Raw genomic sequence first — 25,122 nt, 5'->3', positions numbered from 1 at the left:
CAAATATTTACTTCAGTCCAATATAACATGAGGAAGTTATTTGATTAATATTGTATATATTAAGGCTCACTAACCAGAATGCAATGTAGTTTGCATTGCTGGAAATATCTCTTTAGTTTGAATTATAGAGTATAGAGTGAAAGACATGAAAATGTACACATTAGTAAAGGTCCTCTATATGATTATATAGTTAACCCAAAGCATGCAGTGTATTTAATATATTTTAGGAAAAAATAAGATCTTTTCATGTGGCTGTGGGTTCACTCCGGGCACTCCAGCTTCCTCCCACAGTCCAAAGACATGCAGTTAGTAAGGTTAGGTTAATTAGAGATTCTGAAGTGCCCATATGTGTGAATGTGAGTGTGAATGGTTGTCTGTCTCTCTCTGTTAGCTCTGCGACAGGCTGATGACCTGTCCAGGGTGTAACCTTCCCTCTTTTCCTTTGGTTGCTGGGATAGGCTCTAGTCTATCTAGTGACCCTGAATTGATTAGATGGGTGTAAATTTATAAATTATTCATAGTCTTTCTTTACAAGAATTTCAAAAAGTTCCAGGAAATTTCCAGAAAAAAAATCAAAAGCATTGCCATTTTTGCTTCAAGATCGTTTTCTCTTGCACCTCTAAGTGGATGCCATGGTGCTGTGAAAAAAGGTTAGGTGTTTTACAGAAGGTGTTTGCCCCCTTCCTGGTGTCTTTGTTTCTGTATATTACTGATATATAAATGTTAATGTTTCAAATCATCAAATAATTTTGATGTTGGATAAAGAGACCCCAAATAAATAAAAAATGTAGTTTGTAAATAATCATTTCATTTATTAGGCAAAAAAACTGTCCTTTTTAAATTATGAATTAACTGTGATTAACCATTTTTTTTTGAAAGCTGAGTTCAATTTCACCAGTCCGTGCCTGATTACTGATTACTTAAGTGCTTTATATCTAACATTCACACTCCAGTGAGTGCATCAGAGAGCAACTGTATTTTGCCTATGGATACTTTAACACGCAGACTGGTGCAGCCAATCCTCTGATCATCTTCTGCTCTACCTCCTGAGCTACTGCGACCCCTGTCTGACAAAGTAAAACCGGACCAAAGATCTCAAAAAGCAACACATCGTGCCACGATCTAAAAAAACTCAAAAACTGATGAGAAGCAAAGTCATTGACATCTAGCAGTCTGGAAAGGGTTACAAAGCCACTTTTTAAGGCTTTGAGACTCCAGTGAATCACCATCTCCACAAATAGAGACTTCATCTGTGACGCATCCAGGAGGTCAAAAAAGAACCCAGAACAGGACTTAAAGAACTGTTGACAGCGAGTAAAGATTATGTGGCTGTGGCCAAAAATCTTATTTGCATTTTCAGTGTGTTTTTAGTAGACGTTACAGTAAAGCTCCACATTGACAGCATCTCCCTGAGGGATCAGTTCACGGTGCAGAACCCTGTGAATGTTTGGGGGAGAAAAAGCATCCTTCAGATCTCTTTCCTCATCTAAAGCACTGAACCTTCAGCTAAAAACTGCTCTCAGCTGCTTGGTCGTGGTAAGAAGTCCAGCTATCAACACCAGCAGTGGACCTTCGTGGGTAATACACATCAGTTTTAAAAAGAAGTTCTAGTTTGCTGTCTGTGCAGGTTTGAGATGAAATCACAAGTGATCTTTATTGACATCTGGGCTAAATTTTAGAACATTTTGATTACACTTAAGAAACATTATGTATTCTCCCAGGTAAAAAATACCTTATAATAAGAGAAAAAGAAGATCCGTCCTGGCTTTAGATGATTTTCACACCAGGCTTCTACTTATTTAATCTGCACATACCTCCTGCTAGCAGCTGCCATTTTGTTGGAGGAGACAAGCTCTTGTCACCATCACACTAAAGAAACCCATGGAGTCTGCAGTCGCCACGCAGCAGAAGGTCTGATCTGAGATGACCATCTTATTTAACCTGAGGAGTGAAATGGATTGGGACAGATGCTGGGAGGGATGAAGGTGTCATGAAGAGGTTTAAAGGAGGTTTTGCAAGGTTAAAAATTACCAGACAACCTCTTCCCCCATGATTTAGCAGTGTGTGTGTGGCATGGGAAGAGCTACTGAATCTGATGTATTATTGTTCATGCAGAGAGTAGAGATATCCTGTGGGTAGTTAATATTGAACACAGCAGGTTCAGAGAGTAGCAAATGTTGGGATCTCGCACATTCATGAATTACAACAGCTGCTGTTTGTCTGCTAAAATGGTGGTGTAGTGGTGCTTTGCAGCATTTTTTGCTCTCTCTGAGGACCAAAATCTCAGGAACTCTGCAGAAAGCATGATTCATCTCAGTAAATAAAAGCAGATGTTGTGCTTGGCTGCAATTTTGTCTGTCCAAAAAGCACTCAAACATGTTTCTTTACTGTAAAACTGTCACGGTTTGCCAGGGCAAGCTGTGGGGTATGTTGGAGAAAGGACCCAAACACTGGACTTAGTGCAATGAACAGTGCATTTATTTACAGTGGGGGTAAATGTACACCACGCAATAAGTCTCCAGAGTGCTCCCTCAACTCCTGTGTTGTGCCTTCTCCCAAGTGCTGGTATTCCGTGCTCTCTGCTCCTGTGCCTACGCACACCCCGTGCGTCCTGCAGTCCCGTGTTCCGCTCTCCTGAGGAAAAAACAACAGACGCAGCCGTTATGGCACCAACTCCAGCAGGCATACACTTAACAGTACTTGAGACACTGACATGGAGTCTAACTCAACGATCCTGCGCCGGAGGAAGCTCCATCACTCTGTTAAGTAGCTCCCCCGACGAGCCTGATCAGAAGCAGGTGTGTGGGAACCTAGGCTTGACCAGCAGCTGGCAGGGCCACACCCATCAGGCCTGCAGGTGGCTGTCCTTCATCCTCCAGCCACACACACATACACACACACACCAGCATGGAACACAGTGCAGCAAACAAACATCCAATAATAATAATAATAATAAAGGTCCACACTGTTCACGGACCCCGAGTCCCCGGAACCGGGTCCGTGACAAAAACAGAATTTGTTGGCTATTGTAATCACAGATAGATGGTGAAATTTTGCTTAATGTGTCAATACCCCACTGTTTTTGTTTTTAACAATTTGTTTTCTGATCAGTAAATGCAAATTTAAATTGATATTGTTAATCTATATCTATATTACCATAATTGATTCTTAATAAACACATTGGAACATACATTGCGTTAGTTCCTAAATTTTTTCACTTCCAGCTTGGTCAGATCCTGCGAAGCCCCTTCATGAAGTTTGTGGCTCACGCTGTCTCCTTCACCATCTTCCTGGGTCTCCTGGTCGTCAATGCTTCCGACCGCTTTGAAGGAGTAAAGAACCTTCCCAACGAGACCATCACAGACCATCCTCGACAGGTGTTCAGGGTCAAAACCACCCAGTTTTCCTGGACAGAGATGTTGATAATGAAGTGGGTATTGGGTAAGTCACCCTTTCAATCAAATCATACACACACAGTGTGGCTCTGCACAGTTACAGCCAATTAAAATGCACATCAGTTGATTAGATTAGAATAGATTGTCCCTGTCAAAGCAGATTGTCCAACGTGATAAAAAATAACCTTGATGTGCCAAGTAAGCAAGGCACAGCTAAGCGTGTTCTTTTTTGTAATGCGTGCACTTTATTATGTTATTAACCATGAATATACTTTGTCCTAGGTTTGCACATTTTTCTATGCTAATCCAAAGTTTCTTTTCAAGTTTTTTTCTACATACACCTGCACCATAAATCAGTAAACAGTCTGGAAATAGTCAGAAAACTTTTTGCCCGCCTTTGATATGAGGTATAATTCAAGTTTAATACAGTGCCCTACCAGCCAAGTGAATGAAAGCCAAGGTTACAGCAACACAACAAATCATGCTCTTTTATCCTCCGAAGATCAAAAAGAAATTTTCTGGTTGGTACAGCACAGACAGTAGCCCCCGCTGAGTCCTAACGATAACCTGGAGGGAAATTGGGAGGTTGACCTGGGAGGCTGTGCAGAGGAAATATAAGAGGGAGAAACAGAATGAAAGAAAAATGGAAGGAAAGTTGGGAGTAGTTGAGGGCGACAAAAGAAAGCAGAGTAGGGTGTGTGCGTGGAATACAGGAAGGCAGGCGTGAGGAATCGAAGGAGATAGAAGAGGGTGACAGACAGGCAGACAAAGACAAACTTGGTGGATAAATAGCCCACAGCAGTATCTGTCAGAGCTCAGCTGCTTCCCATCTGCTTCCGCTCATACACACACTTATAACAATATTATGTGTGTGGTCTGTGTATGTTGGTGTACATGTGCCTGTGTTTTTATTTGTTTATATGTAATGGCATCATTTTTTTCCCCATCTACAGTAAATTTTTAGCAGCCGCTGCACATGTGACTGTTTATCTACATGAATCTGTGAGTGTATGTGTGTGCATTGAGTGGTGGCTTAGTTAGATGTGGTAATTGTAATTCCAGTAGCATGCTTTGAAGGCCCAGTAATTGTTAGAGAGATGATACTGATCAGGGCGCCTTCTCTCTAGGCAATTTTAACTGTGTTTTGGCTCCAAATAGAGAATGGAGTGTTTATGTGTTTGCATCCACCTGATCTGTAAGTGCCACACGTCTGAGTGGTTCATTTTCAATTACAAGCTTTGTTGTCGACATCTGTTTGTACGTGCTTCATTTATGCATCCCTATATAAGTGCTGGCAACGGCCTCCTTATTTTTGTGTTATTTCTGTCTATATGTGTCTTTTATGTTCAGGCATGATTTGGTCAGAGTGCAAGGAGATCTGGAGTGACGGACCCAGGGAGTATGTCATGCACCTTTGGAATGTTTTGGACTTTGGTATGTTATCCATCTTCGTGGCATCCTTCACGGCACGCTTCATGGCATTCCTAAAGGCATCCAAGGCCCAGCAATATGTGGACATGCATGTACCAGATGACGACCTCAGCAACGCCTCACTGCCTGATGAAGTGGCTTATTTCACTTACGGTAAGTAGTCAATAAAAACAATCATATAAGTTAAATATAAGCTACATTTTTTAAAGATTGCTTGATCAGACTAAGATGTCATGTTTGCAAGAAAAGGCCAATATTATATAGAGGTGCTTGAATCAGTGTTGAGCTACATCAGTCACTGATAAGGAATAGCAAATTAGATGGGTGCAAAAACGCCATTAATTACAGAAACCAGGACTGCGCATGATACGTGAAGCTGAAAATGTATTTCTTTAGATCCGCAGCCATTTTCCAAAACATATTGGCTCATTTTGAATTTGATGGCACCATCAAAAGAAGATTTGACAGGGGGTAACAAAAAGGCTGAAAAGGGAAGTGGTTGTAAAAAGAAACAGCTTGAGGAGCATTTTGCATCTAATTAGGGTAACTGGCGACAGGTCAGCAACATGAGTGGGTATAAACAGAGCATCTTATGAAGGCAGAGTTTCTCAGAAGATGAGCAGAGGTTCACCAATCTGCAAAAAAACCAAACACATCTACAAATTGTAGAACAATATCAGAATAATGCTCCCCTGTGGAAAATTGTGAAGATGTCGAATATCTAATCAAAGGAGTCAGAGAGTCTGGAAGAATCAGAGATAAGGCTGAAAATCAATATTGGAATGCCTGTGATCTTCAGCCCCTCAGGCAGCACTGCATTCAAACAAGGTGTGATTCTGCCATGGAAATCATGACATGCTCATGCATAGCCAACTACAATACAGGTTAAAGGTCTGTCGTGCAAAGAAGAAGCAATATGTGAATAAATGTGCCATCTTGTCTGGACCAAAGTGAACTTAAAATGAACATCTCTGATGGTATGAGGTTGCTTTAGTTGTGGTACTGGCAACCTGCACATCTGGAAAGGCACCATCAGTCCTAAAAGGTATATACAGGTTTTAAATCAACATATGCTGCCATCTAGATCAGCGGTCCCCAACCCCCGGGCCTCGGACCGGTACCGGTCCGTGAGTCGTTTGGTACCGGGCCGCGAGAGTTGAGGCTCAGGTGTGAAATGTATGGTTTTCAGGGGTTTTATCGGTTTTCAGCGTTATTTTGTCATCGTTTTTATCGTTAACTTGGTTTTCCTGGGTCTTTTCACGTGTGTTATGAATAAATCTTCTTTTTTTCGGTACTGGTACTAGTTTTATTTTGTTGTATTTATCCGCGACACCTTAAAGGCTGGTCCGTGAAAATATTGTCGGACATAAACCGGTCCGTGGCGCAAAAAAGGTTGGGGACCGCTGATCTAGATGACATCTTATTTCAGGGAAGGCCTTACATATTTATGAGAGAGAATATTAAAGCTATTACAACTTCATAGTAGACGAATCCAGATGCTGAACTCAACCCTCTGTAGTACAGACCATTCAGGAACTGAAAAAACTTGGCACATCGTGGAACAGAAAACTGGTCTTGTCAGTTACCAGATGTTTACTTGTTAAAAGAAGAGTGGATGCAACACAGTGGTAAACATCACCCCGTCTCAGCTTTTTTGAGCCATGTTTGTTGGCATCAAATTCAAAAAGAGCTAATATTTTTTCTAAAACACTGCATTTTCTCTCTCTAAAATTTGATATGTTTTGTTTGTTCTGTTGTGAATAAAATCTGGGTTAGTTCTCTTTTTAATTACATTTTATGCAATATCACTACTCCTTCAGAAGTGGGGTTGTCACCTGGAGATCTTCACAGTAATAAAACAATCCCTGCAATGCTTGATTTGCTGCTACACACATGCTACTGCAGTCAGATGACCAGAATGAGTAAAAAAAAAGAATGACAAAAAAATCGACATTATCCTTAATCCCTGAATGATAAGCATGCATTCAGTTAAACACCAGGACAAAAACATGCCTCCACCATAGCAAACCCTGCCACAGGCTGCAGCCCACTGCACTGTGCACTTAGCGGTCCACTAATAGAACCTTCATCAGTGCTGTCATCTGGTGGCCTGACTCTGTCATGACATATCAATAAATCGATAAAGGTTCTATTACTGCACTCTCACATATAATCCTCATAAACCTTCCCCTAAATGTCCCAATATCTGTAAAGGTGTGAAAATGTTATACTAATGATTTTGATAAAATAGTGAAATGGAAGCTCCTTTTCTTTTATTTGACTCATCTCTCTTGTATCTTACATTGCCACCTAGCCACATCAGTCTCCTTTGATATCTCAGTTATTTCCTATGTGTCCTTACTTCTCCTTGGACACACTATCCCTTTATCCCTTCCCTTTGCCGTCCACACAGCTCAGACTAATTTCTTTCCCTCCTCTTGCTCCACTCGCTCTTCTCTTCAAACTTTTAGTCTGACTTTCGTTTTTCCATTCCTCACTTAATCCATCTTCTTACTGCACCGTCTCCTTCGTCGAAATCCGTGCTTCTTAAAGCTGAGATTATTCTTCATAGAAACATATCTTACAAACATTTGGATCGCACTACAACCAGAGGGTTACTCAGTGCGCTGTAACCAGAAAGACTTTGAATAGCAAGCAATGGGACGATGAGTGACAAACTGCATGTGCACAGTAGAGTTTAAGGTAACACCGCTTTAACCCCTTCTTATGTAACGTTTAATATTTGGTTTATAAAGTGCTAGTACATATTTAGCATCAGCAACAGTTTGAAACAGTTATTAGCAGATATTTAAATCTTGAATCCCTCCAAGCTGGCTTCTGAGTTAAAATATGAATATCATTTCAGCACTAATTACAGAGTTTGTTTAACATAACAGATTTTATTTAGTGTAGTTAATTAGGTGAAGAAATGGCCAAAGATCCCTTTTAATGTCTGATTTGCTAATAAAATTATAATATTACAAAGCAACCATTCTGTGGCTTATTCTCCCTCCAGCCAGAAACAAGTGGCGCCCATCAGATCCTCAGATCATCTCAGAAGGCCTGTACGCCATCGCCGTCGTTCTGAGCTTCTCTCGCATCGCCTACATACTGCCAGCCAATGAGAGCTTCGGACCCCTGCAGATTTCACTGGGGCGTACAGTCAAGGACATCTTCAAGTTTATGGTCATTTTCATCATGGTGTTTGTGGCCTTCATGATCGGCATGTTCAACCTGTACTCATATTACCTCGGAGCAAAGTACAACCCTGCCTTCACCACGTGAGTTATACCTGGCTGTCGGAGTGGAGTAGTATGTGCTGGGAGAATGTGTGTGACTATGTGTGGTCTGACCATCTCTCTCCATTTCTGAAATTTTGTCCCTTTCACTTCTCCAAAACTTTTCAGAAATATGGTGCAACATAAAACACAACCCCGCACTGATCATTTTACATAAGACTGCAAAAGGGAAAAAACAAATCTGTTAAAGTATTTGATTTGGACACCATGTTTTTATTACTGCAAGATGAAACCCCAAGGACAGTATAAGACATGCCCTTTTGACTGAGGTTGTTCATTAAATCTGTGGCATCTTATCAGAAGCAGAGATCGAACTTTAATCTACCCTCAGGCAATCAGGCTATTTGGTTAAACATAATAAGGAGAAAGTGAATTGGATACGCTGTTACTAAAATCTCAAGACACTGGTGAACTGTGATTTGCTTTCATAGCTTTAACAAAATTGTGGATATGACACTAGTCATTTCCTTATTACCATTTTGTGTTTACTGAGCGAACCACTCTGCTACCATGACCAAAAGAAAAATGAAATGAAACTGACATGACAGTAAGAGATATCAATGTCAGATTCAATCTGAGCTCTGGGAATTGCATCAATATTGATATCATTTCAAGGCCAGTACTGTCTGGAAGGAAAATGATACGGCAACTGGTTAATTATGAGGCCAAGCATTTCGAAGATTTGAGCATATCAAAGCAACAAAAGCAGCGAGGAGAGCCTGCTCCATATTTGTGCCAAGCAAGACGCAGTGGGCTCTATTAACCAGAAAGTACACAGTGTTCTGTCTTTATCCTTGTTCTTTACACTATATTCTTCATGCAAAGTAAAATATTTTAAGCTTTTTTGTTTTAATTTTGATGATTATGGCTTATAGGTTCCTGTAAATCATAAATCCAGTATCTCAGATTATTAGAATATTTACTATGATTAATTAAAACTGGATTTACAGTACAAGAATATCCAACTTCTGTATACAGTCAATGCTCTGTTAGGGCTTCTTTACTAAGAGTTCTTGCATTAATGCAACATGGCATAGAGGTGATCAGCTTGTTAACGTTAACGTGCATCTCCATACAGCTTGAAGGATGAAATGCTCTAAAATCTCCTGGTAGCTGCATTGTCTTTGGACTTAAAACACAGCGGACCAACCACCACTAGCACTGGCAGATGACAGGCATCGCAAATCATCACAGACTGTGGAAAATTCATTCAAAACTTAAAACACATTGGATTCTGTGCCTCTATAATCACCAGACTTTAGGACCTTGCTTTCTGAATTAAATGCAAAACTGACTTTCATCTGAATAGAGGACTTCGCCAGCAATTCAGTTGTTTTCATTCTTAATTGACAGACATTTCTGGCTCAGGCTCTCATTCAGGACTGGCTTGATATGAATGCAACAGTTGTTGCCCCTCTCCTGAAGATGTCTGTGTATGGTGGCTCTTGTTGCACTGACACCAGCCTCATCCATCCCCATGAAGCTCTCCAGATTATAGGCTTTTTTTTTTTTTCAACATTAATATTCTTCGACTGGGCACTCTCTGAACAGCCAGCCTTTTTTCAGCAATTACCCTCACATGGAGGGTGTCGATGATGATCATCATCATCTGGACAGGTATCAAATCAGCAGTCATCTCGATGATTGTGATATGTGGCGTCTACTGAACAAGACCAAGAGAAGTATATTACTTACACCATCCGAATGAGTTATAAATCATCTAAAAATCTTTAAATGCTTGAATATTTCATTTTACATGTAATTCACGTGTAACCATTTAGAAATGAACCTTTTTTTTTAAATATGTACAGTATGTACATATCCTCTTGCACCCTCTTGCTATTAGTCCTCATTCTGCACACACAAACTAACCAGGATGAACTCTGATGTTCCATAATTAAAAATCATGCAGTTGAAATTCTGCTTTTTGAATGCACTTCACTTCCTTAAGTGCTGCATTTATGGTATTATCAGGGTCATTCATTTTAAATATGGAAGTGCACCGTTTAGCTGAACAACTTGTACTAACTGTCTGGTGCCATGGTGCATGTCTTTTATCCTGTCTTCCTTCTCTCACCCCAACCGGTCGCAGCAGATGGCCGCCCCTCCCTGAGCCTGGTTCTGCCGGAGGTTTCTTCCTGTTAAAAGGGAGTTTTTCCTTCCCACTGTCGCCAAAGTGCTTGCTCATAGGGGGTCATATGATTGTTGGGTTTTTCTCTGTATCTATGAAGCGCCTTGAGGCGACTTTTGTTGTGATTTGGCGCTATATAAATAAAATTGAATTGAATTGAATTGAATAAACCACCCGTACAATTTTTAAAGATTCACTTTCATACAAATCATTTGTTTTGCAGTATAAATCTGCTTATAAAGCAACTGGATGCATCAACAAATCAGTCTCAATCTTAGTTACTCTGCCTTTTTTTCTTCATTTTAGCTTCTCCATGTCTCTGCTCACCCATCCTTTCCTATCAGCTGCGATCAAAGTGGCAGCGGATGTTTCACTGTCATTGTCGGATATTTGGAGGAAAGTTATCTGTCTTAGATTGCTGACAGAATCATTCTGTTTATCATCACTCATCTGAGAAAGAAAACACTCTCTGAGGTCTCGCTCTGTCACCTATCATTACTCATTTTCTGAGAGAAAGACATCTACAGATTTAAATAGATCACATTACAATATATCTGCTCAATCCAGTAAAGCAAATCATGTGTTACAAGTTGGTTTGTAATTACTCTGGTATATACTGTTCTCTTATTTACTGAGAATACAGGAAAATTCTTTCATTGCTTTTTTTGTCTTGCTTTATTCACCCTCCTAGTTGAAAGAGAGCCTGGGATATTTGTTGAGTTTTGCTAACGAGCCCAAATCTAATTTGTAGATTTAGTGCAGCATGATTTTTGCCAGCTTGTGCTGTGATCTTATTTGCTGTTGCTTGTTCAGCAGTTTATCACCGCAACACAACCACAGATGAAAAATTAGACTGCATATTGTTAGGATAACCTTAGCAGAGTATTATTACCGTTTTCGTTTTGGCCAGCTGTGCAGTGATTATAATTCAGTGTCCCTGGCAGAATCAACCATGTCAGACTGTTTGATATTCATCTGCCTGCCTGCCGTCTAATCTGCTTGTACACCTGTCAGTCCACCACCGTGCTTTTAGGTCTACATGTCCATTTGGTACAAAAGTATCAGTCTACAAAATCCAGAATGAACACTGCTAAGTGCCAAAAGCAGGTAAAATATCTGTTCAGGGAGTAAATCTGAATAGGCTGCCAGATAAATGTTTTTACCCAAATTGTAATGTAATAAAAGCTACGCTAAGAGTTCTGCCTTATTTTGATGTCATTTACCGACACTGTTTTCGTCCTCATTTTTCATTTTTTCCCTGCTCTTCGTCAGATTGGCTCTGAACCTGGCAAGACTGCATACAAAATCTGGCTTTAGCCACCATAAAACCCTCCACTGTTTTGTAAAGTCCCTTTTGAAGCTCTAAACTGAACATTTTGGTCATCACCATTGTGTTTTTTAAACTGTACAAGATGAGCTACAAGTGATCTGACTGAGAAGTGTCATCTTATCTTAATGAAGCTCATAAAACAAGTGAAATTTAAGTTGGGGGGTTTTGTTTTGTTTTTTTGACATCTTTTAGTGGCCAGAGCTGCTGACCACTGGAAAGAAAACTATTAAATTCTTCTCAACAAAGTCACACAGTGTGATTATTCACAGCTTAAAGCAACATACCATACAATTTCATCTTTATTTATAGAGAACTTTAAAACAACCACAGCTGACACAAAGTGCTGTACACTGGAACTAAATAATAAAAATGCATAAGCTATAGATAAAACCAAATAAAAACAATCAAATATCTAAAAGAAAGACCAAAACTAGCTGGGGTCGAAACATAAAAACAGATGATATCAAATACCAGAAGCAGTGATAGGAATTGCCTGTTATTTGTTTACACCCTGTCCTCATATGTCCCTATCAGCCGTGATGTATGTGTACCCTGGGAGTAATTACCAATTTTATGGCCCACTGAGGTAAGGCCTTAAATGCCTTACCTTAGATAGAATCCCTGATGATGAAAGGTGTGTGTCCAGACTTCTAGTGTGCGGGCTCTGCCTCTCCATGCTGACTCACTTTACACTTCTATGCTGTGCATATACAGTAACCCCTCTGCTGAGCCTCAGCATACAGGGAGTGCAGAATTATTAGGCAAGTTGTTTTTTTGAGGAATAATTTTATTATTGAACAACAACCATGTTCTCAATGAACCCAAAAAACTCATTAATATCAAAGCTGAATGTTTTTGGAAGTAGTTTTTAGTTTGTTTTTAGTTTTAGCTATTTTAGGGGGATATCTGTGTGTGCAGGTGACTATTACTGTGCATAATTATTAGGCAACTTAACAAAAAACAAATATATACCCATTTCAATTATTTATTTTCACCAGTGAAACCAATATAACATCTCCACATTCACAAATATACGTTTCTGACATTCAAAAACAAAACAAAAACAAATCAGCGACCAATATAGCCACCTTTCTTTGCAAGGACACTCAAAAGCCTGCCATCCATGGATTCTGTCAGTGTTTTGATCTGTTCACCATCAACATTGCGTGCAGCAGCAACCACAGCCTCCCAGACACTGTTCAGAGAGGTGTACTGTTTTCCCTCCTTGTAAATCTCACATTTGATGATGGACCACAGGTTCTCAATGGGGTTCAGATCAGGTGAACAAGGAGGCATGTCATTAGTTTTTCTTCTTTTATACCCTTTCTTGCCAGCCACGCTGTGGAGTACTTGGACGCGTGTGATGGAGCATTGTCCTGCATGAAAATCATGTTTTTCTTGAAGGATGCAGACTTCTTCCTGTACCACTGCTTGAAGAAGGTGTCTTCCAGAAACTGGCAGTAGGACTGGGAGTTGAGCTTGACTCCATCCTCAACCCGAAAAGGCCCCACAAGCTCATCTTTGATGATACCAGCCCAAACCAGTACTCCACCTCCACCTTGCTGGCGTCTGAGTCGGACTGGAGCTCTCTGCCCTTTACCAATCCAGCCACGGGCCCATCCATCTGGCCCATCAAGACTCACTCTCATTTCATCAGTCCATAAAACCTTAGAAAAATCAGTCTTGAGATATTTCTTGGCCCAGTCTTGACGTTTCAGCTTGTGTCTTGTTCAGTGGTGGTCGTCTTTCATCCTTTCTTACCTTGGCCATGTCTCTGAGTATTGCACACCTTGTGCTTTTGGGCACTCCAGTGATGTTGCAGCTCTGAAATATGGCCAAACTGGTGGCAAGTGGCATCTTGGCAGCTGCACGCTTGACTTTTCTCAGTTCATGGGCAGTTATTTTGCGCCTTGGTTTTTCCACACGCTTCTTGCGACCCTGTTGACTATTTTGAATGAAACGCTTGATTGTTCGATGATCACGCTTCAGAAGCTTTGCAATTTTGAGACTGCTGCATCCCCCTGCAAGATATCTCACTATTTTTGACTTTCCTGAGCCTGTCCAGTCCTTCTTTTGACCCATTTTGCCAAAGGAAAGGAAGTTGCCTAATAATTATGCACACCTGATATAGGGTGTTGATGTCATTAGACCACACCCCTTCTCATTACAGAGATGCACATCACCTAATATGCTTAATTGGTAGTAGGCTTTCAAGCCTATACAGCTTGGAGTAAGACAACATGCATGAAGAGGATGATGTGGACAAAATACTCATTTGCCTAATAATTCTGCACTCCCTGTAGGGTCTCATAAGGCTGTGAGTTCTGCTTGGCTGCATGCATGGAGCCAGAGATTCAGGCAATGTGATGAGCAGGCAGACAGAGCAAAGAGTTAGCTGACAGAAAGGCGATTTCACCTGTAGAAACAGAGTCTAATGGGGTTGAAATGGCGAAAGATGGCTACAACCCGACATGCCGACATAATGAAGACTTCTCAAAAACCCAGGAACAAGTACAAAAAAACCCACAGTCATTTCCTTTGCGAGTGTGTGATCTAGCTCTGTCCATTGTCCTCTTATCACTTCACTCCTCTGCTTTAGAGATCAACATCAAGGCTGATTTTAAAAAAATAAATAAATAAATCTCTCAACTTCTGCTCATTTTATCAACCTCTGACTGCATTTGGGTGGGTGGGTGGATGGAAGGGAGCAAGGGGGAGGTTGTCCATGAATCCTGGACTCTTGATTGCATACTCTGGCTGGGGGAGCTGTATAAAGATGCTTTTCACATAGCAAAAATCTTAAATTCTGTTGTTGTCAGTTCAGCCACCAGAGGTCAGTCTCACATTCTCACCTAGTCCAAAGAGCACTTGCCAGGACTAAACTGTGCAGAGAGACACTATTTGTTTTTGTTATTATTATTATTTATGCAATCTATCTGTGCATTATGTATTTTCTATGCCTTTCTCTCCCTTCAAAAGACACTGCCCCATCCATCTCTTTTGTTCCTCGCCATCCAGCAGAGAACTTGCTGTTTGCAGCAGCTTGTGGGTAGTTTAACTCAATTCATAACCTTTTTTTGGACTTTTTTGTGTTTTTAACAACCAAAACTACAAACAATTTGGGATCATAAAATGAAAGATTTGTTTTTCCATTTCTTCTTTACCATTCTCCTTGTTCTCTCCCCTTCCTGTCGTGTTTCTGACAGCCGTGAAGCCCAGGCAATGTATTTGTCACACTTGCGCAAAAGGGCAAGTGTTGCTTAGTGCTCACACACTAAGCATCGTCATGGATTAACAGTAGCTTGATTATAGTATGACCACCTAAAAGTAACTTAAAACTTTGCCGGGAATACCATATGATCACCATACGACCAATAGGTGTGGGAAACATTTTAAGAACACAAACAAAACGAGTGTCTTGTGTCATATACTCCCACCATGTTATCTAATATCTATAATGATCATGTCAGTGGTATGGACCCAAATGCAGGAGGCGAAATCGCTTAAACGAAAGCAACCTTCAATTGCTTATAAGCCCTAAATAAGCAAAGATCCAAAAAACACAAGGGTGTAAAAAGGGCGTCAAAAGGAACACCTCTTAGCAGCACACAAGGGAGTGCACGCAGACACTTTGACAAAGACTAAAGGGGAAGATGGGGCTATTTATACAACAAGGGCTGATTTGAAACAAGAAAGATGAGTGGGGTGAGACACGGGTGAAAACAAAGGAGGGACTAAAACTAATGCAAGGCATGAAAGAAAACCGACCTTCAAAGTAAAACAGGAAATAACTAAAAACCCCACTCTAGGCGTGGTAACAGAGACAGGAAAAAGAGCCACTAACAGACAGAGAAGACAATGGGAGCCACCAAATTTACCACTAATAAAAATCAAGGCAAGAACCAAAACATGAACCAAAACAGCCATCGCTAGAATAACCATACAGTAAAATCAGGAATCAAAGACTCAGTTATATCACAAGAAATAAGCTCACAGTCTGCTAGAATAAATATCAAAATAGGAATCACAAATATGACTATATTAATCAAAAATCCAAAACCCAAATGAACAGAACCCAAGACTTTTTTAGACATTTTTAGAAATACAGTCACCGGCCACTTCTTATGTACAGCTTGTTTGTAGGGGTTGAGCCCTGTTTTGCTTCAGAACTGCCTTATTTCTTCATGGCACAGATTCAACAAGGTGCTGGAAACATTCCTCAGAGATTTTGTAACATATTGACATGATAGCATTACATAGTTGCTGCAGATTTGGAAACTACTTTGAGAACGTGAATCTCTCATTAGACTGAAATCTGGTGACCTTGTCTAAAAGAGCCATTTCAGTGTATTGAGCTCATTCAAGGATTCAAGGAGCTTTATTGTCATTCGCATCACATGTTTACATGAGGTGGAACGAAATGATGTACACACGGTCCCAGAGGGAAAAGAAACAGAATAACGAAGAAACAGAACTTTTAAAAAGTAATAAAAAAATAGTTTTTTTTAAATGGATGGTCATGATTAGCAACAATGCTCAGGTGGGATGTGGTATTTAAATTCTTAAAATGTACTAAGGGCCCATAGTATGCCAAAAAAGCCCCCACATAGTTACACCACCACTGCCAGCCTGAATTGTTGATAAAAGCCAGAATCCATGCGTCCAGGGTCCTTGCAACCAGGCAACATTTTTTCAATCTTCTGTTGCTGAATTTTAGTGAGTCAGTACAAATTGTAGCCTCAGTTTCCTGTTTTAGCTGGCAGAAGTGGCATGCAATGTGTTCTACTTATGTAGCCCATCTGCTTCAAGATTCAACATGCTGTGCACTCAATGCTCTTGTGCATATCTTGGTTGTAATAAGTAGTTATCTGAGTTATTATCTTATCAGCTCGAAGCAGTATTTCCATCCTCCTCTGACCTCTAGCATCAACAAGGATGCCAAGAGAACTGTCACCCACTGGATATTTCTTTTTCAGACCATTCTGTAAACCATAGAAATGGTTGTGCAGGAAAAATCCCAGTAGATCCGCAGTTTCTGAAATAGTCAGATTAAAAGTCACCTTTCTTCCCCTTTTAGATGCTCGGTTTGAACTTCAGCAGATTGTCCTGATCTTGTCTACATGTCTAAGCGGATTGAATCGCTGCCACACGGCTGATAGACATTTGCATTAATGAGCAGCTAAGCAGGTATACCCGGTAAATGAATTTCTGAGGGCATCTGAGCATTTAGATAGTAGCAAGAACACACTTAATCTATGTTCATATTATTAAGAGATCTTTGGCAAAAATCTTCTCTCCTGTAACGCGACACTACTAAATGGCGAGTTGACAATGGCAGCATCTTCTCCACCACGTGATGAGTGACAAGGATCTCAATTGCCCTCAAAGTAACAGCATTAGCTTTCTAAAAGGGGAGCTGTTATACTCAATGGGCCTCTCCGCTTGTGTTGTGAAGCTGTACTTAGTTTACTGGTGCTTCTTAAAAATTAGAAATTGTTCTCTTTCAGCTCTCTCAGCTGGCAGACACTTAACACCTCGAGATAATTTACATTTCACTGTAAAGTTTCCACTCAAAAACTCTAAAATGAAGCTAATACTTCAACTACATAAATGCTTTTATCTGTCCCATATCACTGGCTGAAGTACACATGTGCGCTGACACAAGAGCAAAATTGGATATCTTCTGCTTATATGGCACTATCTGCCACAAAAGAGACAGGAAAATGGGGGCAAATATTAACAGTAACAGATTTCTTTTTTGAAAAAGTATAAAACTGCTCACTTAAATTGTAAAACTATTGTGTTAGTCGTTACAACGAAAAGGTAATTTAAGTACTCTGCTAGTCTCTGAGGCAAAAGGTGTACTACTCAAGCTGGGACGCAGTGGGAGGGATGTGAAAGGAAGAAGCAGCATATGAGAGAGGAGTGAAGCTGAGGATATCGTTTTTCCTCACACATATATACTCAGTGACACTAGAGCAAAAACTGACTCACATATACACGTAAACACACAGCTTGATAAGGCTTAATGGGGACTGAGCTGTAATAGCCACACCCCGGACTCTATCTCCTGAGGTGTGAAGACACTTCTGACTCACACATTAAAAAAAAAAAAAAAGAAGCTCTTTGTTAAGTGCCCACACAGTTATTTTTTCACAAGTGCAAATACACTGTAACACACACATCCTTGCTGTGTTTGTGTTTACATACTAGGTGCTTATACAGACATGCAAACATTTATGTACAAATCAGTTTACACACATACACACATATATACACGCTTTTGATTTGGGCAGTGGTGATGGAGCCCTGGACCTGTCTCTATTTTCCAGTTAGTCATACATGACAACACCGCACAGACATGGAAGAAAACAGAGGCGAGAAGGACAGAGAAGGTAAAAGCTGAATAAAATGAGATGGATGGAGATGGGATTAAATCTTACGGGAAGACTAAACCAGAAAGACATAGCGGTGTGTCAAGGACCTTGAAAATCAAAATCAAAATGTCGATTACAGTATACCAATGGTGAAGTAAAACAGTGGAATAAATGTAGCAGAATCACAGGGACGGCTAACAGCAGTGCAACAAAGTAAGTGAATATAGAAGAGGAGGACAGAGGAAGATGGCAGGGATGAGGGATGAGAAGAGAACCATAGGGAACGTTGCAGAGGAGGGTGTTTTTGGCTTGGCTCGTTGTTCAGGCAAAACGCGGGAGACCAGCCAGAATACGTAGACAAAGGAGGAAGAAGAAGAAGGGAGAGAGACAACAGGAGAGAATGAGAGAAGGTCACGCAGACTGAGCAACCACACAGGCTTAGCAGAGACTCAGCATTATCGTTTGACAAGGTGGGAAGAAATCAGAATGCAAGTACTGTGAAATAAATCCTGTTACCTAAATTTTTTTCAGCATTTGATCATTATTGCCAATTCACTTAAATTTTATATACCATAATGACCTTTAAAGGCATGTCACCATATTGAAGTTGCTTTTATAAGAGTGTGTATTTCATTTGCAATGCCACACATAAATACAAGATGAGAGGCATCCGAGAATAAAAGTGTATATAAAGTGATAATGCATAAGGTATAATGCAACGTGAACAGAGAAGAACCGGCAGTGATGAGAATCAGGCCAAAGAGGAGAGTAAAAAATAGCACTTAGATTTACATGCCCGAAGATGCAGGCAGGAGTTTGAAAACAAAGTGCAGACTGGGGGGATTTTTGGAGAGGAAGTGGAAAAAACAAAGGAACCATGAAAGAAGGTCTGAGGTGATGTACGGGAGTGGAGGGGTAGAGAGGAGAGAGGGATCTTTGTGGAAGAAAGGGGATGTGTGTATAGAAGATAAGAGGTTGTGTGAGAGAAGTCAGAGTCAAAGTGAGAGCAAAAGGGAGAATTTATTAGCTCTGAAGGCGAGGCAGATGTGTCATGTTCAGCCTTTACCAGTCAAGCACATCTGAATGTCAAAATAAGAAGGGGAGACACAATTATAATTAAGGCGAGCCCGACAGAAAGACGAGAGGCACAAAAGTAACAGAGAAAGAATTCATTCATGTGCTGTGACCAGTAAGGGATTTGAAATGTCAGTGGCAATGCTTTAGACTTACTGGCAGTATTCAGTGTTTTTCAGTAACGTCTTCCATTATCATGACAAATTATGTCAAGCATTCAATTTCCCTCTGGTGAGATTTAGTCCATCTGGAATTTTGATGTCTGACAATAATTGTGTGCAATGAAATTCATTTAATTAGCTACATTAAGAAGCTCCAGCTCAGGCGGATCACACTGCATATGATGATGGAAACACTACATTTCATTAGGCTAACTCTCCAGTATAATTTCCAGACATTTGCTATTGATTTTTAAAGAAGAAGCCCTTTTGAATGATGATGATGTTTCAGGCTGATTTTTTTAAAGTGTCCAGCTGAAGTTTTTAAACAAATGTGCTGTAAATAGGATCTTAACATTTGATGGTCGCGTTCAATACATTGTGCTAAACAGCTTGAAAAAAAAGAAACTTTTCAATAAGTTTTTGTTAAGGGTTTGATGTTAACCTTTGCAGTTCTGGTAAACACCTGTAAATCCAGTAAAGAGCAGGGCAGATACACAAATGTTATCTAGTCTGTAATTTGCCTGCAGTGCATGTCTGCATGTGGGGGATGAGTTAGTTGTGGTTTTGTTTTACATTGCCTGTAAACAAAGGATGTAATGATAGCAGAAATTTAATGGCCTATATCAATACCAGTAAATACTTGATTCTTTGTTATGACTTTTAAACCCCTAATTTAAAACAACACAACCAAAGGGATTATTTCACATACTTGTACTTGTAGGGTTTATACCTTACTACATAAAGTGCTTTGAGGTGACTGATGTTGTGATTTGGTGCATTATAAAAAAATATTCAATTGAATTTGAACAGAAAATTGGACATAAACTCATTGATTTTAAAATAATTTTAAATCAGGTTGTTTATTTAAAATATTAACATTATATTTTATTTAGAAAACACAGACTAAAATGCTGGGATGGTTGCTGAGTAGCCTCCTAATGTTACAATAGGATTTAACATTGGTACTATTATTAGTACAAAGTACTTCCTTTCTCAACTCCACTACTGATTTTTTGATCAGTGAGTTGTGTAGGTGCTCCATCTCCATCTTCATTCTGTAGCTTTTGTTGTGCTGGTGGGTTCTCTTCTTCCTCAACAAGGACACATATTTTAATATATACAAATGTCCACACTGACTATGCAACTTAAACAAAAAGAAAGAAAGTACTGACCAACAAAAATGGCAGGCTATTTTTTCTTATGAAGGTAATTAATTTGCTAGAGTTGTGATCATAATAAATAAAATTCTTTCTCTTAGACCTTTGTCTAATGCACACTTCTCTAACATGTGGAGAAACTCAAAGCTTGCCTTGTTTGCTAAGCTATGACGAGATAATTGCAGCTCCAGGGAAAGAATTAATAAACGACCAGTTCACATTTTTACTGGTAAATGAAAAGTGCAAAGAAAGAACGTAACTGATATCACACATTTTCATAACCAAACAGTGCCAATGCTTATGAAATAGTATAAACCGCACATTGACACAGAGGCAGAAAAACAGACAGACAGTGAGGGAACAGGCAAATTAAAAAAGTTGATGTTGTGCTTGATTCACTAGCAAAAGCCTCTTAATTGCTCATCATGTGGTGTTGTATTCCCTGCTTAATAAGATTTCTCTCACAGCTTGCCTGAAGATACACACCAGCACATCCCTGTTTTGCGTTGCTCACTTTCTGCCTCATTTTGTATCTCACTGTCTGTCACACCAGTGTGAACACACTCATAAACAGACACACAAATTGTTTTTGTTCACTTCCCCATGCTTTTTTTTCCCCCACTGCTTTGTTGTTTGTGTATCAGAAACAGCAATAAACACACGTACACACATGCAGGAATCTCTTAGGAGTGGCATTCATTCAGTCATTAAAACCTGAGGTGGGAAGTGCCCCATCCTTTTGTCACCATAGTGACACCTCTTTTGGTGTAATAGATCGAAAGTTAAACAGAATTTTCTATTTAAAGATGTTTAATCTGTATTTGTCTGAGTACTTATCTGTTTGCAGAACAAGAGAGGATAGGAGAGAAGAAGAGAGGAGAACTGAGGAGGGGAAAGAAGAGGAGAACTGAGGAGAGTAGAGGAGTAGTGATTGGGAAGGAGAATTTAATATCTTACTAATGACTGAAGGGCAGACAGAGAGAGAGTCAGATAGATTCAGAGACACAGAAAGGGGAACAGTTGGCTACATTTACATTTATTCATTTGGCCAGTGAAAGTATTGCTGCAGATTAAACAACGATGAGAAATACACGAGGAGAAAAATATTGAAAAAAGAAACGTATACATCAAAAGAATAGATTGAGTGACAGAAATAGCTAAAAGCTGTAGGGATGAAAGATGGAAATAGCGAGTGGGAGGGAGAGAGGGCGATGTGGAGAAAGATATAAAAGCAATGGCAATGGCAATATAATGAGAAAATAGGGGAGAGTGATAGAGCAGCTAAACAAGAGACAAAGATGATAGCAGGAGAGGAGGAGCAAAGACGACGAGAGTTCCAAGCATAAAGCAAGAGAGACAGAGAGAGAGACTGAGAGCATGTCTCTGGGGCAGAGAGGTTGATTTGGGCCTGCTGGTGATTGGGTTTGGGGCTGCTCCTGCAGAGCCGAGGTGACTCACCAGTCTCCCACACACATACCCAGGCAGCATGAGTGTGGTAAGGAGGGAGAGAGAAAGAAAGAGATTCAGTTCTTTTCTGTCAGTGTCTTACAGGGTTAACCGTGTGTGTGTGTGTGTGTGTACTTGCACTGCTGATGTTGTGGGGACATAAATCTGATTACATGGTCACACTGCGGCAAATGAGCGTCTTTCTGGGGACAAAAACGCCCGAATTTTTAGATTGAAGACTTAATTTAAGGTTAGAGCACCTCTCCAGGATATGAATGAGGTTAAATGTTAATGTAATGTCTTTTAAAGTGATGGATACAAGTCAGAGAAGAGTGTTGGCGTGATGGAAACACTGTTGTGTGTGAGTGTCTGTACATGTGTGGTGTAGTCGTCATGCTGCATGCAGCCTACAGGGAGCTGCCACTCTTAATAACAGATAATAACACACAATTCATAGCCGTTTCCAGATGCCGACTGTCCCTGCTGATTCACTGCCTATTGTACAACCCTATTGTAAAACACACACGCACACACACACATACAGACACACTGGTTTGAAATGAAATAATCTGATTCTTAGGTTGCTAAAAAATGTTCCATTATCCAGAGCACCAAGCATCTCATCCATCTCCGTAACAGGGTATTAAATAATACACACATGACCGGAACCTTAGCTGACATTAGCGAAACACAAATTCAAATTTATCAGTCCCATTGATCTCCAAGGATACATTTAAATTTTCCATAATTGCACTTTCTCCCTGAGAGGCATCTCACACAGATTTGAGTGAATTAAATAAGCTGAAAACAAAGCAAGCAAAACAAATGAGGATGCACAGCGACACTGGCTGCCCATGCATCAATATAATCCAGTATAAAAGAAATGCAGCTCGCTTAAATACTCTACATGCGACTCCATGTTCAATTCACATAAGGGTTGATAGAAGTGAGGGACATGTATGTAGCCTTATATTTTTACATAGTTGACATGACAAGAAGGGGCTCACTTTCACTGACACTGCCCACTTGTAAATATCACCCACATTTTTGATGTTATATTAAACTCACAATCTGCCTAGGCAAACAGATGAACATGGAATATAAATAGTCTACTGTGTAACTAGTGCTAGATTTTAATTGTGTGTGTTCCTGTGAATGTCTGGTATAATGGGGCCTTAATGTTAGCTGGAACAATGCCCTTCATCATTATCTGTACTTGAATTTTAGGGACATGAAAATCTAAATCGAGTGAGCATTTCACAGCGCCAGAAAGGAGACCTGGAAGAATAATTGGAAGAATAATTTGATTTCAAAGATAATTGGGATACAATATGATCTAGAGAAGATAATTGTCCTCCTTTTTGTTTTGTTTCAAATTTCAAAGACAGGAAAGTCTGTGTGTGTGTGTGTGTGTGTGTGTGTGTGTGTGTGTGTGTGTGTGTGTGTGTGTGTGTGTGTGTGTGTGTGTGTGTGTGTGTGTGTGTTTTTAATCTTGAAAGAGAGGCTTCAGATAAGTGACAAGCCATTATTAAAAGAGAGAAGGATCAAAATAACAGGTTTTCAAGGGAAGTCCACCAAAATCACCTTCCTACCCTCTCCTGATTGCACGATTGGCTTCTGGATGTGTGTGATGTGAATAGTGAGTGAGGAGATGATACTGTTGAAAAGAGCCTTCCCCTCAGAGCAATTGCCTGTCTGATGCCTGGGGCCTCTATCATGACAACACGAAGAAGAAAACCACCTAAGAACTGCTATAAATGCTTTTGAATGTTTTTCTCTTTACATACACCTTCAGTCATTGATGCCACTGCAATATGTTGATGCTTATGCCAGTAAATTGTACCTCTGTACGATGCACATTTTTCCAAGTACTTATTAAGTATCCTGATGAGATGGGGGCAGATATTTGCATGCTTCCACGTTGTTCCTGATATCTATATTTACATTGAGGGTACAGAGGAAATTGCTTACTTGATGCATACTGATATGTTCCTGAACCTGTTCAAATTTCCATTTGCTTGGATCATGACAACTCTAAAGTGCCTCATGTAGCTTACTAAAAAGGGTATAATGTTAAATAAATGAGCCATAACAATAACACAGAAAATTGTCAGCAAACTGTAGCTTTAGGGTTTGTGATGAGTGCTCCGTGATAAACAGATGCATACATCACGGCTATGACATCAGCATAACAGTGAAAATGAGCATTTATAACACTGAGTCAGACTGTTGATATATAAAATAAATAGGAAGGGGTTAACCCTGGGTACACTCTTGGCCACAATTCTTTGTTCTTAGCTGTCAAGAGTAGCAGGTGGTGTGGTCTGATTCAAGGTTTGACGTGTTGTGTGTTCAGAGACACTCTTCTGCATACCTTGGTATGCAGAGTGGTTATCTGAGTTATTGTTGCCCTCCTATCAGGTCGAAGCAGTCTGGTGATTCTCCTCCAACCTCTGACATCAACAAAGCATTTTAACCCAAAGCTTTACTGCTCACTGGATATTTACTCTTTTTTTGGCTCATTCATAGTAAAGCCTAGAGATGGTTTTGTGGAAAAATCACAGTAGATCAGCAGTTTCTGAAATACTCACAGCAGCCATTCAGACACCAATAACCATGCCACATTCAAAGTCACTTAAATCACTTTTCTTCCCATCATTCTCATGCCCATGTTTGAACCTAAATATGTCATCTTGACCATGTCTACATGCCTAAATGCATTAAGCTGTTGCCATGTGGTTAGCTGCTCATATATACACTATTCAGCTATCATCAGAGCAGCACAAAACAATAGTGACTGCATGCCAATATTTAGAGGCCAGCATGAAAAAACGAGTCATTAAAGAGGAGCATTTCTAATCAGCAGCAACAATGTGCAAGGTTGATCAACGCAAAACATGATGCAACAATGAGACTGTAAGAGTTTCTCGTAGTATTTAAGTAATTCCAGAATGGTTTTCAGGTTATTTTTGTGCACTGGTTAATGTTTTCTGGAAGCTGTGTACTTTCAAGTAAGTATGGAGGGCAATGATAGAAGATATTCTTAGAAACTATCTGAGTTTAAGAGATAGAGCACACAGACAAATTCACAGATCTGGTGTTGAAGGTTAAAGAGTATGTTTGGCTTTCTTCTTGAAAGGTTATTCCTGAGGTACCCAAAGGAGTCTGTTTTTTACGTGTGTGATAGAGAGGAGGAAAAAGTCTGTCTGTGTGTGTTTCTGTCTGCTTCTATCTTGGTATGCATGTGAGTGTCTTGTTTGCCACCAGCAGGTGCCATCACCTACCTTTCTGTGTGCCAATGAAACACAGTCTCTTTGAAAG

General features: G+C 40.0%; 1 protein-coding gene across 1 annotated transcript in view; it reads left to right on the top strand.

Moving 5' to 3' along the window:
• Nucleotides 1-25,122, top strand: part of trpc7b (transient receptor potential cation channel, subfamily C, member 7b) — a 56,058-nt gene that overhangs the window by 23,014 nt on the left and 7,922 nt on the right. Inside the window, exons 5-7 of the mRNA XM_084947321.1 lie at nt 3,225-3,441; nt 4,746-4,979; nt 7,843-8,107. Coding sequence (XP_084803447.1) covers nt 3,225-3,441; nt 4,746-4,979; nt 7,843-8,107 — 716 coding nt within the window. The remainder of the gene's footprint in view (nt 1-3,224; nt 3,442-4,745; nt 4,980-7,842; nt 8,108-25,122) is intronic.

Source organism: Perissodus microlepis, chromosome 2 (genome assembly GCF_051167445.1).
Source record: "Perissodus microlepis isolate ML-2025 ecotype Zambia chromosome 2, ASM5116744v1, whole genome shotgun sequence".
Classification (NCBI taxonomy): Eukaryota; Metazoa; Chordata; class Actinopteri; order Cichliformes; family Cichlidae; genus Perissodus; species Perissodus microlepis.
This window is presented reverse-complemented; position numbering and strand designations above follow the sequence as displayed.